This window comes from Plenodomus lingam, assembly GCF_022343315.1.
Source record: "Plenodomus lingam strain CAN1 chromosome Unknown contig_14, whole genome shotgun sequence".
Taxonomy (NCBI): Eukaryota; Fungi; Ascomycota; class Dothideomycetes; order Pleosporales; family Leptosphaeriaceae; genus Plenodomus; species Plenodomus lingam.
Genome location: NW_027093932.1, coordinates 1,567,940 through 1,595,048, shown reverse-complemented (window position 1 = coordinate 1,595,048; position 27,109 = coordinate 1,567,940). Strand labels below are relative to the sequence as shown.

General features: G+C 45.4%; 8 protein-coding genes across 8 annotated transcripts; 4 read left to right on the top strand and 4 right to left on the bottom strand.

Annotated features, from left to right (window-relative positions):
* Nucleotides 1-271: 271 nt before the first annotated feature.
* IAQ61_002636 (uncharacterized protein) lies at nucleotides 272-2,128 on the top strand (the record flags this gene model as incomplete). The annotated part of the gene is made up of 1 exon (XM_066095624.1): nucleotides 272-2,128. One exon carries the CDS (start codon nucleotides 272-274, stop codon nucleotides 2,126-2,128), a length of 1,857 nt encoding a protein of 618 aa, XP_065954460.1.
* Nucleotides 2,129-3,294: 1,166 nt separating this feature from the next.
* On the top strand, nucleotides 3,295-4,374 carry IAQ61_002635 (uncharacterized protein; the record flags this gene model as incomplete). Its single annotated transcript, XM_003834499.2, has 1 exon — nucleotides 3,295-4,374. One exon carries the CDS (start codon nucleotides 3,295-3,297, stop codon nucleotides 4,372-4,374), a length of 1,080 nt encoding a protein of 359 aa, XP_003834547.2.
* Nucleotides 4,375-10,695: 6,321 nt separating this feature from the next.
* Nucleotides 10,696-11,494, bottom strand: IAQ61_002634 (uncharacterized protein; the record flags this gene model as incomplete). The annotated part of the gene is made up of 3 exons (XM_066095623.1): nucleotides 10,696-10,887; nucleotides 10,957-11,285; nucleotides 11,371-11,494. The coding sequence occupies 3 exons, from the start codon at nucleotides 11,492-11,494 to the stop codon at nucleotides 10,696-10,698; spliced, it is 645 nt and encodes a 214-aa protein (XP_065954459.1).
* A 659-nt stretch (nucleotides 11,495-12,153) lies between these two features.
* Nucleotides 12,154-13,947, top strand: IAQ61_002633 (uncharacterized protein; the record flags this gene model as incomplete). The annotated part of the gene is made up of 1 exon (XM_066095622.1): nucleotides 12,154-13,947. One exon carries the CDS (start codon nucleotides 12,154-12,156, stop codon nucleotides 13,945-13,947), a length of 1,794 nt encoding a protein of 597 aa, XP_065954458.1.
* Nucleotides 13,948-19,063: 5,116 nt separating this feature from the next.
* On the bottom strand, nucleotides 19,064-19,771 carry IAQ61_002632 (uncharacterized protein; the record flags this gene model as incomplete). Its single annotated transcript, XM_066095621.1, has 2 exons — nucleotides 19,064-19,185; nucleotides 19,675-19,771. 2 exons carry the CDS (start codon nucleotides 19,769-19,771, stop codon nucleotides 19,064-19,066), a joined length of 219 nt encoding a protein of 72 aa, XP_065954457.1.
* A 2,675-nt stretch (nucleotides 19,772-22,446) lies between these two features.
* TCA9 (Succinate--CoA ligase [ADP-forming] subunit beta, mitochondrial) lies at nucleotides 22,447-24,642 on the bottom strand. The gene is made up of 6 exons (XM_003834493.2): nucleotides 24,448-24,642; nucleotides 24,251-24,334; nucleotides 24,109-24,181; nucleotides 23,960-24,059; nucleotides 23,020-23,905; nucleotides 22,447-22,935 (listed from the first exon to the last, which is right to left on the bottom strand). Exons 1-6 carry the CDS (start codon nucleotides 24,499-24,501, stop codon nucleotides 22,801-22,803), a joined length of 1,332 nt encoding a protein of 443 aa, XP_003834541.1. The 5' UTR covers nucleotides 24,502-24,642; the 3' UTR covers nucleotides 22,447-22,800.
* A 151-nt stretch (nucleotides 24,643-24,793) lies between these two features.
* Nucleotides 24,794-25,604, top strand: IAQ61_002630 (uncharacterized protein; the record flags this gene model as incomplete). Its single annotated transcript, XM_003834492.1, has 2 exons — nucleotides 24,794-24,969; nucleotides 25,034-25,604. The coding sequence occupies 2 exons, from the start codon at nucleotides 24,794-24,796 to the stop codon at nucleotides 25,602-25,604; spliced, it is 747 nt and encodes a 248-aa protein (XP_003834540.1).
* A 47-nt stretch (nucleotides 25,605-25,651) lies between these two features.
* On the bottom strand, nucleotides 25,652-26,947 carry IAQ61_002629 (uncharacterized protein; the record flags this gene model as incomplete). The annotated part of the gene is made up of 2 exons (XM_066095620.1): nucleotides 25,652-26,749; nucleotides 26,804-26,947. 2 exons carry the CDS (start codon nucleotides 26,945-26,947, stop codon nucleotides 25,652-25,654), a joined length of 1,242 nt encoding a protein of 413 aa, XP_065954456.1.
* Nucleotides 26,948-27,109: the final 162 nt, after the last annotated feature.

The following is a 27,109-nucleotide window of genomic DNA, read 5'->3' as shown; positions in this document are numbered from 1 at the left end:
TGTCATACCATGGAGCCTGGATGACCCTCTGCCTCTCTCTCTCTCTCTCTCTCTCTCTCTCTCTCCCTCCCTCCCTCCCTCCCGCCGTGTTCCTTTCGCCATCTCGCCATCTCGTTGCCTCACGGTGGGACTACCGGTACCGGTACTGCCTGGCACTGCAGCTGCCCAACTGCGCCAACACCCCCACCCCCCCCCGTATACCGGTACACGCTCCCCCAGTTGCTGTCCAATCCGGCGGCAGCGGAAGTGACAGACGCCGCCGCAACTTGACATGCCTGAGAAGCCGCTCACGATCGCGACCTATGCAGCAGGCGCCTCTCTTGCCGCCATCACGCTCGTCTACGTCTTTGGCCCAACCTTCTTCCTCGACAATGACGCAGCCAGCAGTAGCACCAAAAAGAAGGGCGTGGTGGGGCTCAGCAATGCCGCCAACGACTGTTTTATCAATTCGGTGCTGCAGGCCCTCGCTGGCCTACCAGACTTGCGCATATACCTGATCAGAGAGACACATCGTCGGAAGCTGGACGGGCCGGAAGTGTACAATGTGCACCCTGAAAGCGCCAGTGCAGAGAAGGCGTCTGTCAATGTCAAGCCAGGCAAGCTCGAGGGCCTGCAGCATGGCATCCTCACCTATGGCCTCAAGGAGATTCTCGACAGCCTCAACGAACGGCCCATATACAGGAAGACCATCTCACCACAGTCCTTTATACGCTCCCTCGAGCGCGCATTCGGTACTCGCGTGAGTCGTCAGCAGCAGGATGCGCAGGAATTCCTCCAAATCGTCACCGAGCGCCTTTGCGACGAGTACCACGCAGGCGCCAAAGCCAGGCGGCGTGCCCTGCAGCTCGGTCTGGCTCGCCCCAATGCAGAGACCGCCTCTACGCGAAGGGAGATTGTGGAACAGTTTGGCGCTGCGCCTTCGATAGTCGCGAGCGCCGGCTCTGGAGATCCAGAAGCAGAAGAAGGTGAAGCATCTCTTGCAAATGAGGAAGGATTTCCGTTCGAGGGCAAAATCGAATCGCAGATAGAGTGCCTGACCTGCCACTTCAAGCCGAAACCAACCGTGTCGGATTTTGTCACGTTGACCCTGAACGTACCGCAGTGTTCTTCCACGTCGCTCAACGAATGCTTCGACGGTATGCTCAAGATGGAGTACATTGATGACTTCAAATGCGAGTGGTGTCGCCTGGAGCATGCTTTGAAGAGCAAGCAGCAGAAACTCTCCCGAACAACAGATTCAGAAGTCCGACAGCGATTACAGTCAGACATCGCCAGACTCCAAAAGACCTTGGACGAGGATCCTGAGCACCCACCCGAAGACATTGAGCTACCAGACTCCAGCCAAGCGCCCAAACGGCGCATATCAAGACACATGTACATATCACACTTCCCCAAAGTCATTGCTGTACATCTGTCGCGGTCCATGTTTGCTGCTGGTACCGTGTCCACGAAGAATCTGGCCAAGGTTTCGTTTCCTGAAGCTCTGCCACTGGGTGGCCTGCTACATCGTAAGAACTACCGTCTGTTGGGATTGGTCACCCACAAAGGCAGCCATAACAGCGGTCACTATGAGTCTTTCCGCCGCCAGGTGCAGCCCCTGCCTTTTTCGACGCCGACTTCTTTCGGCACAGAGGGTGCATATAGTCGTCAAGCAAGCCCCTACCCGTCTGCGGTCCCTTCAATGGCACCGTCTGCGATGCAAAGTCCACGAATATCAGCCACCCATCTCCCTCAGAACAACAGTCACGGATCACCCACCTCTCCGCCCCTTGATTCACCATCTAACCAATCGCTGTCTTCTCAAGACTCTCTACCGTGCACACCCCGTGGCCTAGCTCCCACATCAGCGCCACGCATACAATCAGACACCGATTCTGTCCAATTACCTCCTTCCTCTACAGGCACAGAACCACTGACCCGGACCAAGAGTATCCGTTCCATCAAGGACAAGGCGACGGAGAAGGCGACATCGATTGCGGAGTCGAATCCGTTGAGTCGCAAGTCGAAGAAGACGACGAACAGATGGTGGCGTATCAGCGATGACAAGATCAAAGAGAGTAAGACGAGTGAGGTCTTGGGTATGCAAAAGGAGGTCTATCTGCTATTCTACGAGCTAGATCGATCATAGAATACATAGCCCTGCATTTCCCATTCATCCTTCTCGCATGGTTTAGACATGTCGTTTGCCATGACCGTAAACTAGACCTACGCTCCCCGTACACAGCATAAAATCAATCATAATGCCCAGCTTCTACTACCTGCACCTCCCTCTTCTTCCCATGAAAGGACCATCATGCTGGCCCACTTCGCCCCTTCACAACATGATTTATCAGCGACGATCTCATTGGCTCGACACACACTACACCCCACATCGCAACCACCCTTCTTGATCTGGCCAATACGATGCCAATTGCCAAAGCTGCAATGCAACATCCACATGCATTCTGCATGCTACTCTACAATCGCATTTCCCCTCACGTCGTGTATTGCGCTGTTGTTCATAAACACCAGACCGCTGCATTCATCACACCAGCGCATGGTAGACTCGACGCAAAGGCTGCAAGTCACACCAGCGCATGGTAGACTCGACGCAAAGGCTGCAAGTCACACCAAACAACCAAAGTTGACTAATCCAAAGAATAGAAAATAAAAATACACGCTGTCAAGCACTTTGTTTTAAACACATGCTGCGAAAAGTCCACCTGATATTGACGCTTATACAACACATCCCACACAATGACCTCGGCCTCATTCACCTCCGCCCCAACCTTCCACGCCTTTGAAAAAATACCTCGCATCCTCATCATCGGCGCTGGAAGCCGGGGCACCGCATACGCAGAAGCAACAATGTGCGCTACGAACGCAGTCATTGCCGCAGTGTGCGAGCCTCTTATCCACAAGCGCAGGGAGTTTGGGAGACGCTTCATTTGGGGCGACGGCGAAGCAGGGTCTGGACAGGGGTTTGCAGGGTGGAAGGAGTGGAGGGATTACGAGGTGGAGAGACGGGGGAGGGGGAGGGGAGGCGGTGTTGATGCGGTGTTTGTGTGTGTGCTGGATGAGTTGCATGAGGAGGTTTTGATGGGGATTGCGGGTCTGGGTGTGCATGTTTGTTGTGAGAAGCCGATGAGTACGGGGTTGGAGAGTTGCGTGAGGATTTATAGGGCGTTGGGTGGGGCGGGTGGTGCTGGGGATGGGGGTGAGGATGTAATGGTGAGTGGGGTGAATGGGGCTGAGCGGCTTGGGAAAGAGAGGGTGTTTGGGATTTGCCATGTTTTACGGTATTCGCCGCATAACATGTTACTCAGATATCTGGTGCGCGAGGAGCAGGTGGTTGGGGATGTCTTGAGTATGGAACATGTTGAGCCTGTTGGATGGTGGCATTGGAGCCATAGCTATGTGCGCGGGAACTGGAGAAAAGAGAGCAAGACGGGACCCTCGCTGCTCACAAAGTCTTGTCACGATATTGACTTTTTACTGTGGATGTTGTGCTCGCCTGCGCCAGGGGCGAAGAGTAAGAAACCGCATCTGCCATCGTTCCTCACTTCGACGGGGTCGAGGAAGTTGTTCCGCAAGGCGAGGAAGCCAAAGGCTGCGGGCAAAGCTACGAATTGTTTGAATTGTGTACATGAAGGGGATTGCGATTACAGTGCGAAGAAGATCTACTTGGAGCGCCACCTCGAGTCTGGTAATACAGATTGGCCGGTCAAGATTGTGGATCCTGAGATTGAGGACATTTACAAGACGAATGGGAAGGAGGCGGCGGCAAACCGGCTGTTGCAAGCCCTTGCTGAGGACTATACCAGTGAGACACCAGCCAGCGACGTCGAGGCCCGGCCATGGTTCGGGCGCTGCGTCTGGGAGGCAGACAATGACGTCTGCGATGATCAGTATGTGACCATTGACTGGGACGACGACCCCATTGACAAGGACTCCGACGGCTCTCCCCTACTCCAAGGACGAGCTGCAAAGACGGCACAGTTCCACATGGTCGCCTTCACCGAGAAGATCTGCGAACGACGAGGTCGGATCTACGGCACGCATGGCGAGATTGAGTACGACAGCACATGCATCAAAGTGCACAACTTTGCTACAGGCCACACGGTAACGCACAACCCACACATAGCCAGTGGAGGCCATGGCGGAGGAGACGAAGGGCTCGCGAGACAATTCCTCTTGGCCGTCGACGCTGTCAACTCTGGCACCATGTCTGCGGCAGATGCCCAGGGCGAATTCCTCGGCTGCGACCTCGACGAAGCGTTCCGAAGCCACGCCATGGTATTTGCAGCCGAAGAGGCTCGTACAAAGCGGCAGGTGGTCGACTGGAAGAAGTGGTGGAACGTGAATGTGGAGATGCAACTACTCCAGGGGAAGTAGCTTTCTCCACCGTAGTTCTGCAAGGGGATGCTGATGATGATTTCGCAAACATGGCCGACGGAAGCTTCCGGAATTCAAAGTCAAAAGGCTCCTCTGATGGACATGGGCGCGTAGATCATGGCGCAGCAGCCTGAGCAGCGAACAGCAAGGGTCGTGAAAGCCCGAGATGTGGAGAGTCGAGCATGGCGCCAACATGCCGTAAGAGCCTCATCTGGGGCGCTGAATGAAGCAAATGTGCCCCCAGCAAGCGTTTGACAGTTCAAGATTTCCCCATTGAGACAGATTAACGGTCATTTTTCTTTCCGGTTTCGTCCTCGAGGAAATCCCGTTTGAGGCTATATTTGGTGCTTTTGGCAGGGGCCGGGTTCATCAGAGCTAATAGGGCCTGTTGGTGGTGGAGCGTAGGCGCTTAACAGGACGTGGTGGCATGTCATATGACCATGGGTTTAGCGTCGGGCGACTTAGGCTTTACTCCAAGTGGTTAGAATATCCCTGTAGGTTCAAGTCTACGTTACAGCGGCAAATTTTTATAGTTATATAAACTAGCCTATAGTTAAGTATAAATTAGGGTAATTTAAGTAAGTAAATATAGTTTTTGTTACTATCTTTTTTAAATGTATTCTAAACCTATTCTTAATAATATATAGGCGTTCCTAAATACTATACTAGAGTTTAGTATAGTAGTACTAGATAATATATCTAAACTAGATAGTAATATTAGAGATAAATTTAGGCAACTATATAAAGTGCTAGAGGAGGATAGTAGTAGTAGCGTTAAGGAAGTAAGTAAAAGTAAATAGAATAAGTTTAGAATAGGTTAGTAACACGTTATAAGGGCATAATATATACCTTACTTATAGTAATAGTTAAGGACTACTACTTACACTAGTAATTATTAAGTATATAGCTATTCTCCTAGTATACCCTTAATTATATAGCTAAGGGTATAGGTATATAATACTAGTTTAGCAATATAAAGATAGCTCTTACCTAATAAGAGAAGAGGTGCTTATGCAGGCTATATAGGTAACACGTTAAGAACACGTTCTTAAATTATTCTAATTCTAGCAGGTATAATACTCCTGCTAGTCTATCTATCTTAATAGGCCTATAACTTTACTATTCTTTAATAGCTAGCTAGTAAGCTAGTATAAATACTAATACTCTAAGGTAAAAGCGTGTAAGTATCTTAAGAACATGTTATAAACATGTTCTTATTATATTATTAATAATATATTATATAATTAGATCTAAACCTTAAAAAGTGTAGTACCTAAGAAAATTCTATAAAGAGAACTATAAATAAGAAGCTATTATTATAGCCTTATTAAGCGCTTCTCTTTAAGGATTTATAAGGACTACTAGGTATCTTATTATCCTATAATAAGGACTATAGTAAATTAGGTAGGGAGCAAAACTTAAATATATTTAAAACGTGTTAATAATAAGTTAGTAAATTGTAGAATAGGCTTAACTATATATTAGCTATTAGAACTATAGCCTAATATCTGCTACTAGGAAAAAACATTATTTTAGTTAGGTACTACTAGAGGTAGACTCTATATATCTATAAGGTCTTCTAACTAGGGAGATATTAAATCTTTCTAGTAGTCCTGCTTTATATTCTGTAGTTAAGCCATAGTTAAGCTAGATAAAGAAGTGTAGTAGGTATATTGTAACCTATTCCTAATATATTCCTAATATATTCTAGGCGTTAATTATTTATAAGGGCAAGGATCTCTATTTAAAATCCTATATAAAGTTACCTTCTAAGTAATTATACTAATAGATATAGTAGCAATACCTTTTTTTACTATTATTTCTTTTAGTATATATATATATATACCTCCTCCTCCCTTAACACTATCTAATAGTAATATTAAGGAAGTAGTAAAGGTGTTATAGCCTATGCTTACTCTATAGCTTATATAATATAAGTTATTTGCAACCTATTATAAATATGTTCCTAACTTATTATAGCCTAGTTCCTAAACTTAACCTAGCTCTAAACCTATCTCTAACTTAAAGGTTTCTATTCTATTAAAGAAATGCATATTAGCTTTGCAAATAAAGATAAAATCTTATATATTATAAAGCGTGAAAAGCTTCTATAGTTCCTATTTAAGAGTAGCCTTAGAGGAGTATACTATAAGTAGAGGATAAAGCATTAGGATCCTAAAACTATACGTGGTGTAAGAGAACAGGTTTAGAACACGTTGCTAATACGTTACTACAGGCGTATATATAGTAAATCTTTATATTAAGCTTAGGTAACTTAATTATTTACCTTTTTAAAGAGTAGGTATTAATTCTATTAGATTAAGATATATTCTAGATAGATATATTATATAAGAGGTTATATAGGGTATAGGTAGAGATTCTAATAGTAATCTTCTACCTATAGGAAAAGAAGCGTACGCATTAAGAATAGGTTTATAACACGTTTCTAACATATTATAGTTATTACACTTAGCTAAATTATTATAGATAAGGATATAACTAAGATGTATTAAGTTGCTATTACTAACTTCTTTTAGAAGTGTAAAGCACTTATAAAAAGATAAGTGTTATAGAGGTATATTTACTTATAGGGATTCTATAGGACTACTATTAATATATGCAATAAGTAGATAATAGGCAAGTTTTATAGTGCACTGTAACATGTTTATAACGTGTTTCTAACTTATTTCTAGGACTTAGGCGCTATCTCTAGTTAATTAATCCCTATAAGTATAACTAGCGCTAGCAACTTTAATCTTATATAAGATTTTGTTAAGTATATCTATAAAGAAGTATTTACAAAGCATGTAAAAGAGAGCTAGATAATACTACCTCTTTATATCTAAGTAAATTACTATAGGTATTAATAGTAGAGGAATACTTTTAGCTTACTAACCTCCTCTTACGTAAGTAAATATATTCTAAACCTATTCTAAACGTGTTCCTAACTTGTTCTTACATAATTAGAATATAAACCCTCTAAAGATACCTAAAACTAGGTAATCTATAAGAAAAACCTAGTAATTACTACTAGGATTGTGCAATACTATAGTAAAATATTAAAAGAGGTATAGGAAAAACTAGAATCTTATTTAAATATAGCTAAGCAAGTAGGCTAGAAAGGATATAAAACTAGTAAGCATATAAGTATTCTTAAGGCTACTTAGAAGTAAGTTTACAACCTATTCTTAACCTATTAGAATTATATAAGTAATATTATATAGTGTACACTAGATAGATCTATAGGATATAAAAGAGTTTAAAGCCTAGAGCAAGTTTAGAATACGCTATAACTATAGAACTCCTAATAGGCTTAAGCAAAGGTACCTTAAAAAGCTTTAGAGGGGAGAAAGTAAGTCTTACACTAGTATTATATATATTCACTAATTAAAACGTGTTTAGAACATATTTAGAACGCGTCCTATAATAATAATAACACTCTAGATAATAATAAAGCAAGTCTTACTATATCTAACTTAACTAGATATATCTTAGTCCTAATAAGAAATAAAAGAGCACGCTTAAAAGCCTAAAGCTAGAGGGCAAGTAGTAGAGCAGTATTAGAAAGAAGTTTACTAGCCCCTTTTCTATCTTCTCTACTACTAGGCTCTTCTCCTCTACTAATAGTAACCTAAAGGTATGCTTTGCAAAATATATTTATAACACGTTCCTAACTTATTATTAGTCTATAACTATAAACTTTATAATAAAAGGCTCTTCTTAGTAATTAGGCTCTAAAGGAGAGAAAAGAAAAGCTAGAGGTAGATAAGGAAGAACTTATATAGAAAAAGGCACTATTTAAATTATAAAAGGCATAGTTTAAACTTAAGAAAGAGATAGCTACTTTTTATATAAGGCAGGGTTAGTCTATAAATATAGTAACTAGTTCCTAACTAGTTCTTAATATATTCTAGTCTATTATATAAGTATATATAAGTAGATAAATATATATTCTTTCTTCTTCTCTTTCTTCTTCTTTCTTCTTACACTCTACAAGAACTTTTTATATTTAAGAGTTTAATACTATTTTACTATCTATCTATCCTAATATTATTAGATATAACTAGTTAATATAGTCTATAAAGATCTTTTAAAGTTAGTATATAATAGAACGCGTTAGGAACACGTTATAAACTTGTTCTAACACTAAGTAGGATTTATACTAGTAATATATTAAGCTTAAGTTACTTCTATCTAATACTAGGGCATTCTCTCCTATAACATCCTACCTAAATAATAGGTGTATAGTATTTCCTAGCAAGCTTTTCTACTAGGCTATTTAGGCTAGATTAGGGGTATAGGAACTTTATAGAGTATATATATATATAAGTTAGAACACGTTTATAATATATTAATAACTATTTTAGTATTACTTCTCTAATAGAGGTAATCTTATCTACTACCTTAAGAGGTATTATCCTAAGGTTTAAATAGCCCTAGTAAACTATAGCAGAACTATAATACAAGGCATTATAGAAGTAAGGATCTTCTATAGGAGCTTAATAGTAAATACTTAAGAATATATTCTAAACATGTTAATAATACATTCTCTACTAGTAGAGTAGACTACACTAAGTGCCTCCTCTAAGGTTTAAGAACCCTCTAAGATAGCTAGTCTATAATAAGAAGTGGTAGCTAGAGTAGAGGCTAAAGAGGAAGTAGAGAGTAAAGAAGAGGAGCAAATAGTTGCTCCCCTTTACACTATAAATAATATTTAGCAAAAGTAGTAAAAAGGAGATATAAGTCTAGTCTTTTAAAATATATTTAGAATATATTAATAATACATTATAGCTAGATACCTATAAATACTAGATTCTTCTTTAATCTAAGGGACTACTAGAGCTTTATAATACCTATAAAAGTTAAAAGAAAAAGTTATATACTATTAAAGGACCCTATAAAAGTAAATAGTACTTTACTTTTAGTAGATAGAAAAAAAAAGAGAAGAGTAGAGAGTTTATTTTAGTAATTACTACTACCCCTTTAGGTTATATACTATTATATATTATTTATTAGAACCTATTCTTAACACGTTCTTAATATATTCCTACTTATTACTATTATTATCTCCCTCCCCCTCTCTAGTATCTTCTCTATCCTCCCTATCCTCCCTAGGCTCTATAAAAGCATACTGTAAGTAGAACTAGGTAGTATTCTAGTAGGAATTAGTAAGGTCTATACTAGTATTAAAGTAATAGTCTTAAAATATATTAGGAATAGGTTAATAATATATTATAAATAACTTACTATAGCTAGGATAATTATAAGCGTAGATAGTATAAGGAACCTAATAACCTTAAATCCTTAGTAGGGTAGATATAGTAATAAAGTTAAGCTATAATAAGTTAGTAATATATTTTTAATAGGTTCTTATAGGCTATACCTTATTACTATTATAGCTACTATAAGTCTTCTTCTAAATTATATTTAGGAGGGTATTAGTATTTATAGGGGGGCCTATAGTAGCTACTAGCTAGGCTTAGAGAACTTCTATAAAACATGTTAGTAATAAGTTTTAAATATATTCTAAATAACTTATAGCAAGGAGCGTTCTAGTAATTATATATAACCTTTATATAGAAGTCTATATATATTAGTATAATAAGTTAAGAATAGGTTAATAATATATTTACTCTTTACCTTATAGACCTTTATTATAGAGGGCTAGCTAGTCTTCTTAACCCTACTAACCTTATAGTAGGCTATATTAAGCCTATAATCTTTTTTAGTATAGGTATATAGAGTGCCCCTAGTACCTAGAATAGCCTAAGAATATTAGAACCTATTTAGAATATATTTAGAACCTATTCTTACTCTATATAAGGTGCCCTTATTATTAATCTTAGTATAGTAGTAGCACTCTCTACTCTCTATCTTAACTACCCTATTAGGGCTAACTATAGGCTATACCCTAATATTATCTAGGACGTAGCTAAGGGTAAGGTACTATTAATAGTGCTTCTATAACCTATTAAGAACATGTTCTAAATATATTTTAATCTACTTACGTAGGATAAGAGGGATGCGTTAGTAACAGGTATAGTAGTAGTAGCTTATAGTGTTACTAGTATAGAATATATTTAGAATAGGTTTAGAACGCGTTGCAAAATCTTACAGCATAATATTTAGTTAACCTTGCTTAGCTAGCTAGTAGAGCTTGGCATGGCCTAACCCTATGCCGAATACGAGTTCACGCAGCGCTAATTCCATGGTTATATGAACTGCGCCCTCTAACAGGACCATCTACATCGGCCACGTCTGGGGAGGGTGGATACCGATACAAGGAGCTGGCGTGAGGCTCAGCGGAGGAAAAGCCAAGTGCTAGGACTGAGTACTACGGATCTCGGCTTTCTTCGATGGAAGAGCGTTTCCGGGTGCGACGTCTGGACAGTGTCGGCGCTTGGATTGGCAGCTGAGGTGTGGCCAATGGTGGAGTCGGAATTGTGGTACCTGGGAGGAGACCGATACTGGGGCTGGCTGTCTTTGGAAGGGGAGGGTCGTGAAGGTCAGATTCTGCAGCGGTGTCAAGTCAACGAACGATGGCCATGCTGGGCTGGGGCCTTGAGAAGGGGGGGGGGGCACATTGTGGGCGAGGCCTGAGACCTGGAAATCCAGCTGCAGTCTCTGAACAACAAGTACGCGCTCCGGTGGTCTCTGGAGGGATGGGACGCGTCGTGCATGGCAGAGTCTCTTGGAGCGTGTTGTAGAGTAGTCGTGAAGGGCATCTCGTCGCCCAGGGTGAGTCACCGACCTTGGGTTGCCTCCTCTCGCCGTGTCGGGAAGAATGGAAGATGCACCATCCGCGGCAGAAACAAAACGTTGGCCAGCCGTGATCCAATCGATGTCTCGTTTGCCTTCCGATGACTCTTCACCCTCACCGGCCCCTCCCCATGTCTTGTCCCCACTTCGCACTACGCCATCGCGGGACGACGCACGGACGGGACAGCCTTGGCGGCGCTAAACCATCAACCTCAACCACAACCCCCACAACCTCACCATCCCATTCGCCCTTTCTGCGAACTGCCAACCTCAAACTGCCGCCCCATGAATGTACAGGCGCTTCGTTGTCCGCTTTACCCTGTTTGGATGTTCTACTCTGTAACCTCAGCGCTGCAGCCATACAGAGGCTATCCAGACCATGGGCCACCAACCTGCTTTGAGCTGTCCTCACATCAGAAATAGCTAAGCAAGTCGTTCGTTCCACGACATCGTGGCTCCTAGCTCTCTCTCTGTACCCACATACTCGCCCCCGGCCCGGCCAACGCTATGTTTCAGGCGCTTCGTGAGGCTCCATGTCTGGTCTGCATGTACCAACGACCCTTTTGCAAAGCGTGATACTGCCGCCAGCCCGCTAGACCGCCAGACCGCCAGAACAGGTACTGCGCGCCAGACATTCGGGCTTCGATGGATCGTGTTTCAGATGCCTTGGCGCGGCGAGGGCGTTGGTTCTCGTGTCTTCGCGGGGAAGGAATGGATAAGAGGACTGGCTGTGCCGCAATCTCTATCCATCATCTCCAGCATTCATCAAGCTGCTGCTTTCTTGCTCCTCCTCCCCGGTCCGGCCGAGACGAGCTTGTTTCTTCTCTTTCGTTTCATACTCTCTGTGCTTCTTTTTTGTCTTAGACATTGCGAGCTGGTCTCTATACTAATTCCTTATTTGATAATCTTCTGGTTACGCTTCCACAAGACCTTGAGCGTGAGTTGTTGGATGCAAAAAAAAGAATCTCTTGCAAACCAATTCTAATACACATCAGTCTGGTAGCTTCTCTCTCCTTCACAATGTACAGCCGTCACACAACACCGCCTTCTTCCTCCTCGTTCAACTACATCCCGGGCAGTGTTGGCTCAGATGTCACATACTACTCACAAGCTTCATCACCAGATGTTCATGCTGCTGGCCCCACGCCTCCTCGCTCTCCACTGAGATCCTATGGGCCCGTTCTCCTTCCAAAAGTTCGCATCCAGGACCAGGTAGCCGAGCCCACTGGCGGCCCCATCAGACATCGCAGGACGACGTCTAGCTCCAGTGTCGGCTATGCCTACAGCCCCTATTCACGGCCGGCCTCGATGGCCCGCCGTGGCTCAAGTCCTCTTAATCACAACCTGCACAATCTTCACAGCAACTTGACGTCGCCTGTGTCTAATTCGTCGTCTTCGTACGACATCAACCTCTCTACTCTAAACTCGCCCATCACTTTTAGTCAGCCAGAGGCCCGGCGATCCTCCTATGTGGGTTCGCACTCTCGTTCGGCATCTACGACTCGTCCTCGTCATGACCGCTCTGTCTCGGCTGGCAGTGTCGATGAGAACATCATTAATCGCTATGGCTTCCCTACCTACCGTAACCTCCCCAGTTACGTGACTGCTTCCAGTGCGCCCCAGTCAAACATGGGTCTCATCACTGCTCTTCCCTCTACGTATTCCTCCGCCCAGGATATTCCCAGCTTCACTGCGAGTTGCACTCAAGACTTTACTGTCCCAGAGTTCGAGGCTGCGCCAGCTGTCCAGTATCCATTCTCTACCGACGTCAGCTTCGATGCTTACCAGTCGATCCCGCCTACCTCTTCCATTATGGAATACCTCACATCACCGAACCCCTCTCCAGCTCTCGTACGTCGTGTGACCAATGCACCCCGTGGCATCCACAACCACTTCTGGTGGGATATCCGCAACCTTCGCAGCTGGGAAGACTTCAACATTACTACCATCAAGGCCATTCCTTCCGTGCTTCCCCTCCTTGAAGTCCCTGTTCCAGCATCCTATCTCCCCCAGCCCTGCCGCCAAAACCTCCAACCTGAAAACGAATCCTCCCTGCAAGATATTTGCACAAACTACTACGCCAACAAGCTCAACGCCGCTCTCAAAGTCGCCCAAGGCAGCAACCACATGGTCATGCGGGCCATCAAGCCCGTCCCCGGCGCCCGCCAACAACCCGAATTTATCTCCAGCTACCCCTCGGACTACGAAAAGACGATTTTCGGCGACGCCCGCGGCCGCGTCGTCGGCCTCGTCAAATGCTACGACCAATGGAACACGGGGATGCGCAGCGAGTCCCCACCCAAACAAGTCCTCTACCTCCAAGGCCTCGCCCACCTCCACCGCATCATGCGCGAACACGGCTGCCGGTACGGCTTCATCATCACCGAAATCGAACTCTTGTGCGTGCGCTGCGGCGGGCCCTCGTCCGCCACCTCCCCAGACCCCACCACCGTCAACGCGCAAGCAGGTGTGCCCATCTTCGGCTACCTCGAGACATCAGCCCCAATCCGGCTCTCGACCTCGGGCCCGGACCCAGTCTCGGGAGACGTTCAGCTCACGGCCCCGCTGGCGCTGTGGTACCTGCACATGCTGGCCAAGGAGAATCCCTTTGAGGGCATGGGCACCTGGCGCATGGATGTTGGCGGACCTGCGGCGCTGACGAGGCAGAATTTCTTGGACAGGGATGGGTGGATTCCGAAGCCGCAGTTGGGGGAGAAAAGGGAGGCGAAGAGGGTGCGGGGTTGGGTTTTTCCAGAGGAGCCGTTGAGTAAGAGGGAGTGTGGGAAGGGGAAGAGGGGGAAGGCGGGGTCGTAGGGGGGTGGGTAATATTTGCTTTGCTTTGCTTTGCTTTGAAAGGCAAGAGGACATCAGGGACCCGGGAAACGACAAGATTAGCTGCTGGTCAGCCTCGAGAGTGCGTGTTCTTTGCATAGCCATGGCGTTCTTTTTTTTCATTTTTCAACCTCGTCTTGTTTCAAGGACTGACACAATGGCATTTCTGGCGCTTTGGCTTTTTTTTTCGTCTATATTGTCTTTCCTCCTCTTCGTTGTTCTGCTTGCTTGCTTCGTATGTGAGCGCCTTTTATGAGGGGGGGATGGCATGGGAGGGAATGGAATGTTCAGTGGATTGGCATGTTTAGTGGATATGTCGTTATACTTTACACCAACCCAATAGCCCTTTGAAAATTTGTACATTTACGCAATGTGATGTATTCTTGCTCGTGTTATAAACTTCCTAGCGTGCATTTGCCTCGTCGCAGGATGGGAATGGGAAGGGGGGGAGGTTGTTTTTGGGATGGGAGTGTGCGTGTGGAAGTAGATGTGAAAGTGGAAGTGGATGGCTAGTTCTGGGATGGGAAGGTGCGGGAGGGGGTTCGAATTCGAATGCGAAATCTAGGATGCGAAATCTAAATTAAATGTGCAAAATGTGAGATACACACTCTACAAAACTTCATATCATATCAACCGCGCTCCCCTCTCCCCATGGTTATATCTGTTTGTTTGAAAAAATAAACACCACGTGCCATGCGCGATGTATGGGAATGGGTGCTTGGCTTGCATGCAGATATGAGATGGACCACGATTTTAATGTAGCGCGCGTATTTTACGCCCAAAAAAACGCCCCACCAGAAAAAAATGGGAGAAAGACATGTCAAAGAGCAAATATCCATGTGCATTGCATACCTAGGCCGCCAGCCTAGAGTGAAGGCGTCCCCCCGTAGGTCCTGTATAAAACCAACCTTTCTTTGCGCAAAACACACACACCACTTTTCCACCTCCTCCCCACGGAAACTCTGTAGCAGAGTTTCAAAGAGTTGACTACATTGTTCATGTGTGGTTTGGAAAACAGGGAGAACATTCAACCGTATATCTGTCTCGCTTGTGTCGTAAAAGACTACCGGTACGCTGGATCGCTCTATACGGTGTGTCTTTTACGTTGAAGGAAACACGGCCAGATGGTATGGCTTTGTATGTTTTTGATTTGGAAAATAAGCTCTATTGCTGCGATGCGATTTGGTGGGTTTGTGCGCTTTGGCTGTTCTGTTATCTTGTCTGCCTTGTGGGGAGGGGTACAAATAGGATAGAGGTGCTTGTGCGGTAGGACCTATATTCATCCTCACACTTCTCTGTCATTCTAGAGATGGAAATCTTTTTTCATTCGACATATGGTTTTTTTTCTGAGCACCTGGGGTGAAAAGCACAGAGTGGTAGCTAATATGTGTGAGTCTTTGCTTCTAAAACAGTTGGTCCAAAGTGAACATGAAATTGGGCATGCTTGACTGCTGAATTATAGAGGATAAGGAAGTTCCAGGTGGACTTGATGTGTCTGCATCTTTCTATCACACACGCTGTTATAAAGATGCGAAAAGACCTCTAGATTGCTCACCATGTTGTTCCTCCGCGCAGCCGTTGCACACTAAAACAATGTTTGTCCATGCCCATGCGGTGTTCTTGCCCATGCGATGTTCTTGCCCATGCGATGTTCTTGCTTTCTTGTGGTAAAATCCGCATCTTGCATGACACATGGAGTGATGTGTTTTCGAGTTTTCGAGTTCTACTAGGTCGGAGTCGACAACGTGATGGGCGCGGTTGTCTCACCACGAGTATAAATAAATCCCCGTCTCTGATCTGGCTTTAACTTCCACGCTAGACACGCAATGCTGGCATGATTAAAACGACTATCCGTAAAAACAACGGCTTTGTGAGATGTCCGTGCATCAGAACAGACAGTCATCAGCAATGTCCGAGGGGATCTGGGGAATCTTGGCAGCTATGAATATGTTTTGACTAGAGTTTTTGTTCTGGAACTCTGATGCAGAGCTGGGTGTTTTACACTTTTATTGCAAAAGAATCTCTTGAGATCCCATATGAGTGTGGGATTCCTGGAAGGGAAGTGAGCCAATCAGTTGGTCGTCCTAGCACCAAAAGGATCTCAGAGCAGTATTCAAAGTACGACTTCCTGTTCTCAACCTGCGTCTTATGCCTTTACGACTTAAACACCGAAATCGAAAATCTCGCGGTGTTCTTTCTATGAAACAATGCGATCTGTGGCTGAGACATGGAGATAGGCGTTTGGAATGGCCTTGGAAATGGCCTTGGAAATGGATACATTAGCCTCCCATGCCTCCAAGTTCTCTTGGTCTTTTACACGCGCATCTTCTTGTAGATGACAGGTTCCACATCTACTTTCTCATGGTTCTGTCCGCGCTCTGGACTTTCCCAAAAATACATGACAGATTGGGTGATGTCTTTAGGAGTGGGTTCGGGAGTTGAGATTACCCTTCATGGCCATTCATAAAATGATGTTGAAACCGGATGAGCGGTGAGATTCTCATGTACAAAATCGGCCAATTCTTCCGTCTATGGCGTTGCGTCGATTTGGCCACTGAAGATGTCTTGGCTATTGCAGTCACCAATAAGGACAGCAACCATGAAATCTTGCACTTAGACCAGTGCTTGGTCCTTTCAGCGCAGACTACCCAATGAACACTTACAGACGGCTAGACATAGTCTACATATCTTACCCAGGCTCTTCACATGCTTCTTTGAAGCTAGTGACTCTAGTGTCAAAGCCGATACTATGTAAAAATGACATGAGTTCTACTCTCTCTTTATGAACCCATCTATCCTCATGTGATGTCACTTTAAAATAATGGGGGAGGCTTAGTCCAAGAAAACGGGTATAAGACCTCCTTCTGTCCTCCTCCACACCATTCCTGCTCACAAAGTTGTGACGTCCCGTTCCAAACTTTGTACAGTTTACTAATGCTTGGTTTATATGTTTCAATATAATCCACTTTCAAAAACACCACGGGAGAGCCATGCTCGCCTCTATTCGGCTGGGTAAAAATAGAAAATGAACACCAAAATTAATATTCAGCTCGCGCGTGTAGAATTGTCGAAACTTTACGAGGCCGTAGAAAAACGCTAGCTCTATTGCGCATGTGCGTTGGCTGCGAGAGAAGGACTGGAGACATCGTCAAATGTTTGGCAAAATAAGTTCTGTGAAGAGTCCCACCTCGATGGATGTGTACAAAGTACTTTACGTTGCCAGAAAACTTTTCCTACTCTATAGCACAAGACGCCAGTGTATCAAAGACAAAGATTACAATAGCAACTATGAAGATGCTTGTCATTCATCTTTCGTATCATGATATGAAACCAAAGTTGAGCCAGACGCATGTGGCTTCCCACTCAGACATCCCCTCACCAAGAAGCAATCGCTGAGTCCCTCATCTTCTAGCAAGAAACCTATAAGCCTTGTCCACGCATGCACGAAAGTATTTAGATTGTGCTTTTAGATGCTCGTGAGACAATCTCAACCAATGAGAACAGAGGCAATGTCATCGCGATTCAAAACCAACTCTGATGCGGTTGCACTTTGGCGAACCGCGCCAGCCCGGCGGAGGGTTGGCGCTGCCTCCCCCCATGCCTCCCCTATATATATCCACCAAAAGGATAGATAGATGAGGTAGACTTACATTGAACGATGCACTACCATCCACACGTGCCCTGTGCCCCGTCTCTATTTATCCATATCAAACTCCAATTCATTGGCAGATTGCTACCAATGTAGCTCGCTCAAATAACTTTGAAGCATTTGATGGCTCCAAAAACAGATGCTCTGATACAGCATGAGTTTTCTGACTCTAGGAGGCGATACCCCAAACTAGAAGTTCGAAGGACCTTGTCCAATGCAAGTTGACAGAATTCACAACTATAAATGTCCTGTGTTGCGACACTCTTTCTCACATCAGCCTGCATAATTGTAAGACCTCCAAAAAATCTCTAACAGAAAGGATATATGCGACTGTTTCTCTCTGCTACTTTAAAAACCCAGCTCGCTTCATTTTATGGTGTGCGAAAAGACGAAAGCTGAATAAATCTTCAGTCCTACTTTTTGTGTTATAATGGGGTTCTCTGCGTTCCACCTTCACACAACTGACATTCTAAAAATAAAAGATGTACAGCCCATGATCAAACAGAAAGGGTATACAACCCATGGTCCTGTCCTCACTTTGAAAGCCACTATCGTCCAACGACTATTCGATCTTTTTTTATACATGTCTCCTTGGTGCCTACGCATGTAGACAATATCATTCATTGCACCAAACTCGGCTGATGAAGGAAGCAAACGAGATTGATCAGTCTCAGAAATTGAAAACGTGGAACTTGTGTTCTCTCTCACGCCCCTGGTTCCCAAATGTCACCTGTGCTGAAAGCTATGAGTGAGTAATCCGCAACGAACAGTTGTTGTATATTAATCTGCTTTCGAATCCCTTGGCTTCTCTATTTCAAGCCCGCAATGTATAAAAGAATACCAGAACGGTGAAAAATGACTGCATGCAATGATGTTCGATCTGAAGATTGATCTAATACAAAACATCTTGTCTTTTCCTGACTTTCGAGCCCGGGAGCGCCAAAGCACGCATCAGTCATCCCAAATGGCAATTTGATGAGGATCTAATCGCCCACATCTTCCCAGAATAATCTTCAAAAACACTGGGCCATTTTCCTATCGTTGAGCTAAAGCTAGCATTGATTGGGATACGAAGCCAGGAGTTTTTTAAAAAAAATAACAAAGACCGGGCCATGCTTCCTTCACGTTGCGAGATTCCTCCAATTGATAATCAATTTGTTTATATTGCAGTATACGACAAGAAGGTGGGGTCGATTGTAGTGTGTATATGATCGTAATTGGCGTATGGTAGTCTAGCAGATAGGCGTCTATCTAATATTGATCACATATGTACCGCCAACATCTAAGCCAATCTTGGAAGCACAGGTGATCTCCACATTATGGCCATAGCAGATATAAATACTGGATGTGATACCCCACAGACATTTCAGCAGCTATCACAAAAAAAATACCAAAGTGTGACTCCGTTGGATGTCTAAAAGCACTTGTTATAATATTACAACAATACTATCATATGACGGCTTCGCTTTCCTCCCGTTCACCATATCCCGTGCAGTTGACCTGCGATCGACAACATCCATTCTCGGTTTCTGATCCATACCAGTATCCTTGGCCGGTATAAGTATATAAACCTACCAAATCCAACTTTTGAAACAAAATCATGATCTATTAGCCTTTAAAGCTTTACCAAGAGATACATACAATCTTTCCATGCCGATGATGTATTTGATTTTTCTACATCACCTATAGCACCTGCTCGTATCTATGGTGGTGACTGCGATATCACCACTGGCGACCTCCCCAGCCCGGGTTGACCGGGGTACGTCACAATAGGGACTAGTGGGATAGGTAGACAAGGCCATCTTCGGGTGTATCCTCCATCTCTTCTTCAATGCATTGCTTTACTTGCATTATGCATCAATGTTCGAATCAAAGAAAATTCTATCTCTGTACAGTCACTCTGCGTCACCTCATATGAGCTTCACAAAAGGCGAATGTGCGAAAGCAAGCTGAGATTATGTCTTTATGAGCCCGTATCTCGCATACGTTGTTCGCTATTTCAGACGCACAAACACTTTTCTCTTCAACACAAATTTCAACAATGCCTGGAGATTAAGCACCATTGATACAAAGCCATGTGTCTTTATCCTCTCCTGCTTGGTCTGAAATGCCATTCATCAAACTACTGGATGAATTTTTTGTGGCTTTCTTCCACATGTCGCTTGCAATTTGATGTTGGAAAACCCAAAGCTCCTACTAAAATAGGGTTTTGCCAGATTTTATATGCTTGAACAGCGGTATATATACCTCTCCTTTAACTGCAGCTTTTTCTTCATCTACATAATCGGCACGTAAGCCTGCCATAGGAGCAAAAGCCAGTTCATAAACAAAGTATGTGTGTTGCCGTTTCTCTCGGCAGCAAATCATTATGAGAGCGACCAAGCGTCTGCTACCGTCAGCATTTGCCATAAAAAATGCGGAATCGAACCATAGAATATGGTGGGTGGTGCCCCTGCTTCCAAGTCAATGTCGTATTTTATCATCGTCCTCAGCCCGCTCCAGTGATACTCAAGAACTGTACCATCATACTGTCACACGTGCGAATACCTCTGTCAAGTTATGCCGGATCTAAAGCCATGAGGATTGGAATTTATACGCCTCCGTCTTCCACACACACCTTGAATGATCACGTTAGCAAGACATTCAACCCTCCCATTTCAAGGGAGAATTGATTTGCAGTCATATCTGCACCCTTTCTTTGCTGACTTTACACACATTGAATTCAACCCTATGTGCTGGATGCCCTAGCATATATTCATTGCCCCAATCCGTCTCCTCAAAATTTGCTTTGTCAGATCGATGACTCGGACTTGGAAACCCGTGGTATAAATACTTCTCACGACATTTTGATCCTGCGCTTAAAATCCCCCTTGGGATATGAAAAATGGGCCATCAGCGAATTTATGATCTAAACCCTGGTTTCTATACGCCATGTGCTCTGGAATTGGTAGAATTATACATGGGCACTCTTCATGGTGTTTTGTTTGAGAAAATTGTCTTTTGTACCCCTCCTCCTCCTATCTTACAATTTGTTAAGCAAAAAACCCCATGTACTGCCGAAAGGAAAGGGGAAGGCCTCATGTGCTTCTACTTTTTCACCTCTTCTCAGTCCCTATATAGGGATCTGTACGTCACGATGTCACGTACTATGTCAAACATGAAGAAACATTACAAATATCTTAATCTTTTCTTTCCTTCATGAAGACATTGGAGATAAGTTTAGATGATTAGATGGAGCAATATCGCATGTGATAATTAAGTGTGTGAGCACTATACCGCAATCGGCCATAGAGAGTCTAGAGGTTTGGGTCTGAGTATATATACCCATCTCCTCTTTCTCCTGTTCAACACTTCTCAGAACCCGAAATCTAGGGCCTGGGTATCGAAGAAATTCAGTGTGAGCACAGTCATGTTGTGTGCTTAGAAGCTGAGAAAGGCACATCTCAGCGTGTCTGTTCCAAGAAAGTCCAACGACAAACACAATGTGTTTGTTTCCAAAACGAGCAATCAATGGGCCATGATTGCTCTTCTGAAACATGGGTGAGGTCGATCCATAGTGTCTGAAAAGAGGTGTCCATGAACTCCTGCTGCTGCTCCTTGAGAAGGCCGAAAAAGCAGCCCACCGAAACTATGCACATTCCAAAACATTCAAGAAAAAACCACACTTTGCCTGTCTCAAAGAAAAAACGTCCATTTAATCGCATGTGCTCCAAAACTCTGACCCATGACATGGCTAATGTTTCCTTGAAGGATAACCCAAGCCCCCCATCTCCACCCGATAAGCCATCAAGCTTTCAAACCACACCCTAAAAAGAGAAAGAGACAACAGTAACAGATCAGCTATATATGTGAACAGACACGTGTGGATAGTTGAGTGGGCATAAAGCACATGAGTACCACAGCCATCAAACATAAGCACAAACACGAACAAGAATTACCAAGACATATAACCATCACACCTCCCAAGCACTCCACTATACATCACCAAGACCCACATCAAGCCCACAAAACCCTACACCATACGTCCATCTGTTCACACCAAACAACTAATGTGCCAATCCCAATCCATGATTAAACAACGGCGACAGCAACAGCGGTACACATATGTGTGTGTGGAAGTGACAGGATATATTGTGATTATAACTAGAGCTCGAGGTTATATATTAGTATTAGTAATACTTAAAGTGAAATAAGACAGATCGTACGGTATGGTTTTTTGTCAACTTTAGACAGTTAGGGAGGAAAAGAAGAAAAAAGAGAGGAGGAGGAGGAGGAAGGGAGGGAGCTCGGAGGGAAAGGATAAAAAGAGCAAGTGAGCGGAGCTAATCTTACGTGAACATCAACTTGAGCTTTCCAGGTTTAGATAGAGCGTGTAAGGAGCTAGCAACCAACTATTATACTTTTAAGGTAGGAAAGGGTATGTTAAGGTATATTTATACAATTTTAACATATCAGGGACACATGGATGTGGCCTAGATAGGACTTATGCCCCCCTTATGACATAGCTATGTATATATCATCTACTTCTATCTTACAATGATTATTTCTCCTTTATATTATTGCCTGCTATCGCTGTTGTTACTATCATCATCATGCCTGTACTTTTAATACTCATAATCCAATGCTGTGTTGCCAAATTACCAACACACAACTTCTCAGAAATACACTATGCAGCACTGTTAGATTTCTCTTCAAGAAAATATAAAAAACACAAATACATAAAATCCACAGAAAAAAACATCATAAACACGACAACACGCAAGCGGAACTAGGAAGCCTGACCCAGTATGTTAATAGCAACCTACACGCATAGCAAGAATAAAATACATACGCATCAACGCACCTATTTACTAATTGTTCCTATTCTAATTTCTTAAACTTGAAAGAGAAGCAACTATACTCTATGCCTAACCTCCAACGCCTAATTCATCCCATCTCCCCTATTCCCACCTATCGCGACATCCCGCACAACGCACATTCACTCATTCACTCATCTCATCTCATTCACTAATTCACACACAACACTTCACCATTCACCATTCACCACTCACAATCCACCATACGAACAAGCAAAACAAAAAAATTGCCTAACTCGCTCGATCTCCACTCTACTCACTGCCTATTTACTTCCTTACTCGTCGCAAAAAAGCCCCTCGTGCCATCATAGTCATGCTCACGTTCTAGCTTTAAATCCCCAGTGTAAACTCGACCCCAACATCAATGTCCCTCGCCATCTTGACCACCTTGGAGAACTGGACGGATTTCTCCGCCGCAGCCTGGAGATCATCAATGGAGAAGATTTTGAGACCCGAGTCGTTGAGCTAATCGTGATTTTCACCGTTTCGTTAGCAATTTGATTTTTGATCGCGGTAACTTTCGCTGAGGGAAGGGTTGGAAGAACTCACCAGTTTATGCGCCTGCTCCATATTTGTACCCTGCAACCTCGCAATCACGGGCGTCTTGAGGTTCATTTCCTGCACAACTTGAATCAGGCCCTTGGCGATGGCGTCACAGCGCACGATACCGCCAAAGATGTTGACGAAGATGGCGGTAACCTTGGGGTCGCTGGTGATGAGGTCAAAGGCCTGCCTGATGGCCTCGGGTGTGGCGCCGCCTCCGACGTCGAGGAAGTTGGCGGGCGCGCCGCCGTTGAGCTTGATGATGTCCATGGTGGCCATGGCGAGACCGGCGCCGTTAACCAGGCAGCCAATGTCACCGTCTAGCTTGATGAAGTTGAGACCGACCTTTGCGGCCTTGACCTCATCGGCGTCTTCCTGGGTGACGTCTCTCCACGAGAAAACTTCCTTCTGGCGGAAATCGGCGTTGTCGTCGAAGTTGAGCTTGGCGTCCATGGCGAGGACCTGGTGGTCGGTAGTTTCAGACAGGGGATTGATCTCGATTTGAGTGGCATCCTTCTCCATGAAAACGCGGTACAGCTTCTGGATGGTGTCCTTGGCATCCTCGATGCACTGCTCTGAGAAGCCAAGTTCGGTGGCAATGTTGCGCGCCATGTCGTCCGTAACGCCAACATGGATGTCAATGGGGGTGGTGATAATGGCCTCGGGGTGCTCCTTTGCGACAGCCTCAATGTCCATGCCACCTTGCGACGAAGCGACGATGACAGGTCCCTGTGAGGCGCGGTCCATGAGAATGGCAAGGTAGAATTCGCGGCGGGCAAACTTGCGGTCGACAATGAAGACAGAGTTGCAGAGACGGCCAGCGGCTCCAGTTTGCTTGGTGATGAGCTTGTGGCCGATCATCTGGTCGGCCAGGATAGATGCTTCGCGCGGCCTGCATGTGATTGTCAGATATCAAGCCTGGTGGCAGAGACTGCGCATAGCGTACGAGTAGACGACTCTGACTCCGCCCTTGAAGCCATTGTCAAAGGTACCCTTTCCTCGGCCTCCAGCAAGAACCTGGGCCTTGATGACAACATCCTCTCCGCCTACACGCATTAGTTCCGTCTTGCGCTTTTTACATGTACATGCGCATACCAATGTCCTTTGCGATTTGTTCCGCCTCCGCTGCGTTGGTAGCCACGCCGCCCTTGGGAACACCAATGCCGTACTATTTTCTCTGGTTAGCCATCCCACGCCCTCGCAATATTCAACTGGGCGGTGGAAAATGCGGCCGTACCGACTCAAGCAGCGCCGCGGACCGGTATTCGTGGATGGCGAGCCATCTCCGCTGCTGGACTGCGGAGCGCTTCAAGGGAGTCTCCTAGTAAAATCAGTGTCAGCACGTATTCTCAATTGCAATGCAGCCTGCCTGGCTGTCAGAGGCTTTTTGCAGCGCCAATTCCAGTTCGGCGGGTGCGAAGTGGGAGTACATACAGCAGCAGCTCGGAGAGCGCTGGTGAGAGGCCGGGCACGAGCAAAGTTGAACATGGTGTCGGGGAAAAGACACGCAGTTGCGGTGTTGTGGGAGAGAGGGTGAAGGAGGTGGAGGGGTGATACAGTGCGGTACTTTGTGAGCTTGTTCCTGCTACTGCTTGCTGTTTCGCACAGGCGCACAGGGTTGATGCGGACGGTCTCTAGCGGCGCCGAGAATGAACCGGGTAGCAGGCTGTCAGTCAAGGCTGTCCAAATTCATGGCGGCCGGGAACAAAACTGCCTAGTAGCCTAACGATCATCCCGAGTATCCATCGAATCTACCTGCACAAATTCGCGCAACCAAAACATGTCGAAACGTAATAGCGACGGAGACGTGCTCACCAACAAACTGAATCTCGGTCTGGCAAAGCAGAAAAGCCTACTAGCTTCATGGATGGGAACAGAGCCAGTCTCTACTGCCCCCAACGAGACCGAAGAACAATTCAATGACGACGATCTAAAGCAAGACTATGCTCACGACAGGTACGTTGGCCAGCCCGCAATATTGTTACATTTTCTAAAAAAAAAATCTCATCATGTTCCCTAGACTTGGTGTTGGCTCTATACTCCCCAAGGACGTTGCAGATGGGAGTTTTACAAGACGAATTCCAACATCAAAGGACAAACTGCTCGTTCAATTACTCGGTGCAAAGAAAGCAAAGGCACATATTGCTGCCAAGCAAGAGGCAGCAAGGCCAAATGCGAATGCCAAGGCCCAGCGCAATGGGAAGCCAGTTGTTGCGAAGAAGGATGACAGCGACGACGAAGAGGAGGGCCGAGCTGCTACGTTCAAGTCAAAGAGGAATAGGGCGAATCCCGAAAAGAAAGTCGCAAGGGAGATTGACAGCGATGATGAGGATGAAGAGATGAGAGCGAAGAGACTAGGCGCGGATAGTACCATGGACGGCGAGGAAGCATTGAAGAACAGCAGTGCAGATGTTCCTGTTGAGAGTGCGCCACCAAAAGAGGGAGAGGTTGAGTCAAAAGCAGAGGAAAAGGCTGCTGATGCTGGCGACGTCAAGACTGCCCCTAGAAAGAGCAGAGCCAAGCCAAAGAGTTTCCTCGACGAGATCTTAGCAGAACGGTCGAAGAAGAAGAGCAAGAAGAGCGCGGTATGAAATATCCTGGGATTCGATCGTTCCATCCCATCTATTCTTTTACACATCTACTCCCGGACAATCAAACTCGCCATTCCCATTCCCGTTCCGATGCATTTACTCAGCACACCAACCTGCTCCCCACTCCTCTCCATCTCACTCAACAGCGTCGCCAACATCCTTCCACTGGTAGCCCCCAGCGGATGTCCCAACGCAATCGCGCCACCATTTGGATTCACCCTGTCCATTTTGTTCTCCAAACCCAACTTCCTCACACAGTACAGTGCCTGACTGGCAAAAGCCTCGTTGATTTCCCACAACTGCACATCCGATGTCTCAAGGCCGGTGTAGTTGAGAAGCTTGGGGATGGCAAGCGCAGGACCAACGCCCATCTCGTCGGGCTGGCAGCCCACAACTTGCGTGCCTGCCCATTTACCGATGATGTGGGATTCAAGACCGAGAGCTGTGGCGGTAGACCGGCGCATCATGAGGGCCGCAGAGGCGCCATCCGAGACTTGACTGCTGTTACCAGCTGTGCTAGTACCGTCGCTCTTGAACGCTGGTTTCATAGTGGCCAACTTCTCGATTGTGGTGTTTGCGCGAATCCCATCGTCCTTGGTCACAGTAACTTCCTTGACAGTCTCTGGGTTCTCAGGCTCGATCCATCGCGTGGTGACGGGGACAATCTCCGCGTCGAAGCGACCAGCTGCTTGCGCGGCTGCTGCTCTCTTTTGGGATTGTGCGGCAAAAGCATCCTGATCCGCTCTGCTAACGCCATAGCGCTCTGCAACATTTTCACTTGTGATTCCCATGCTCATTATGCAGTCTCTCGCTTGCTTGACCGGGCTGTCCTTCATCTCGGGCCACAGCTCTGTGGGAATGGCACGGCTGCCGTAATTGCGCGTCATGCTCTCCATGCCTCCAGCGATACCAACGTCTATTTGCCCGACGGCGATCGAATTGGCGATAGATGTGATAGCGGAAAGACCGGAGGCGCATGCGCGGTTCACGGTACTAAATGAGGTCGTGGTAGGAATGCCAACGTGGTTTGCGGCCATTCGGCCAGCTTTTGAGCCACCAAGCTCGGCCAGGACGGTGCCGATTGTAATTTCGTCTATCTTTGCAGGGTCGAGATTTGGGAATTTGGAGATTGTAGCTTTGAGTACCTTGAGCATGTTAGCAATTGAGATACGGTCCATGCACAACTGGGTCAAGCCTACAGCTCCGAGCAGCTCGTGGTCATAGGCATCTCGCAATCCACCCTTCTTTGCTCGTGTGACTGGTGTACGAAGTGCTGAGAGAAACACTACATCATGTGGATTCCTCTGGAGAATGTTCCTGACGCCCTTTTGTATGAATGCCATTGTGGTGTAGGAGATCGACAGGCAACGCTAAGTACAACTATGATGATAATCGAAAAGACATAAAAAGAAGAGAAGAAAAGGTGCGAATGTGCAAACGAAAAGTGCTTCGACATTGCCGGCAAATACACCATGGATGCGGTAAGCTAAGCTTCAGGTTCCGAA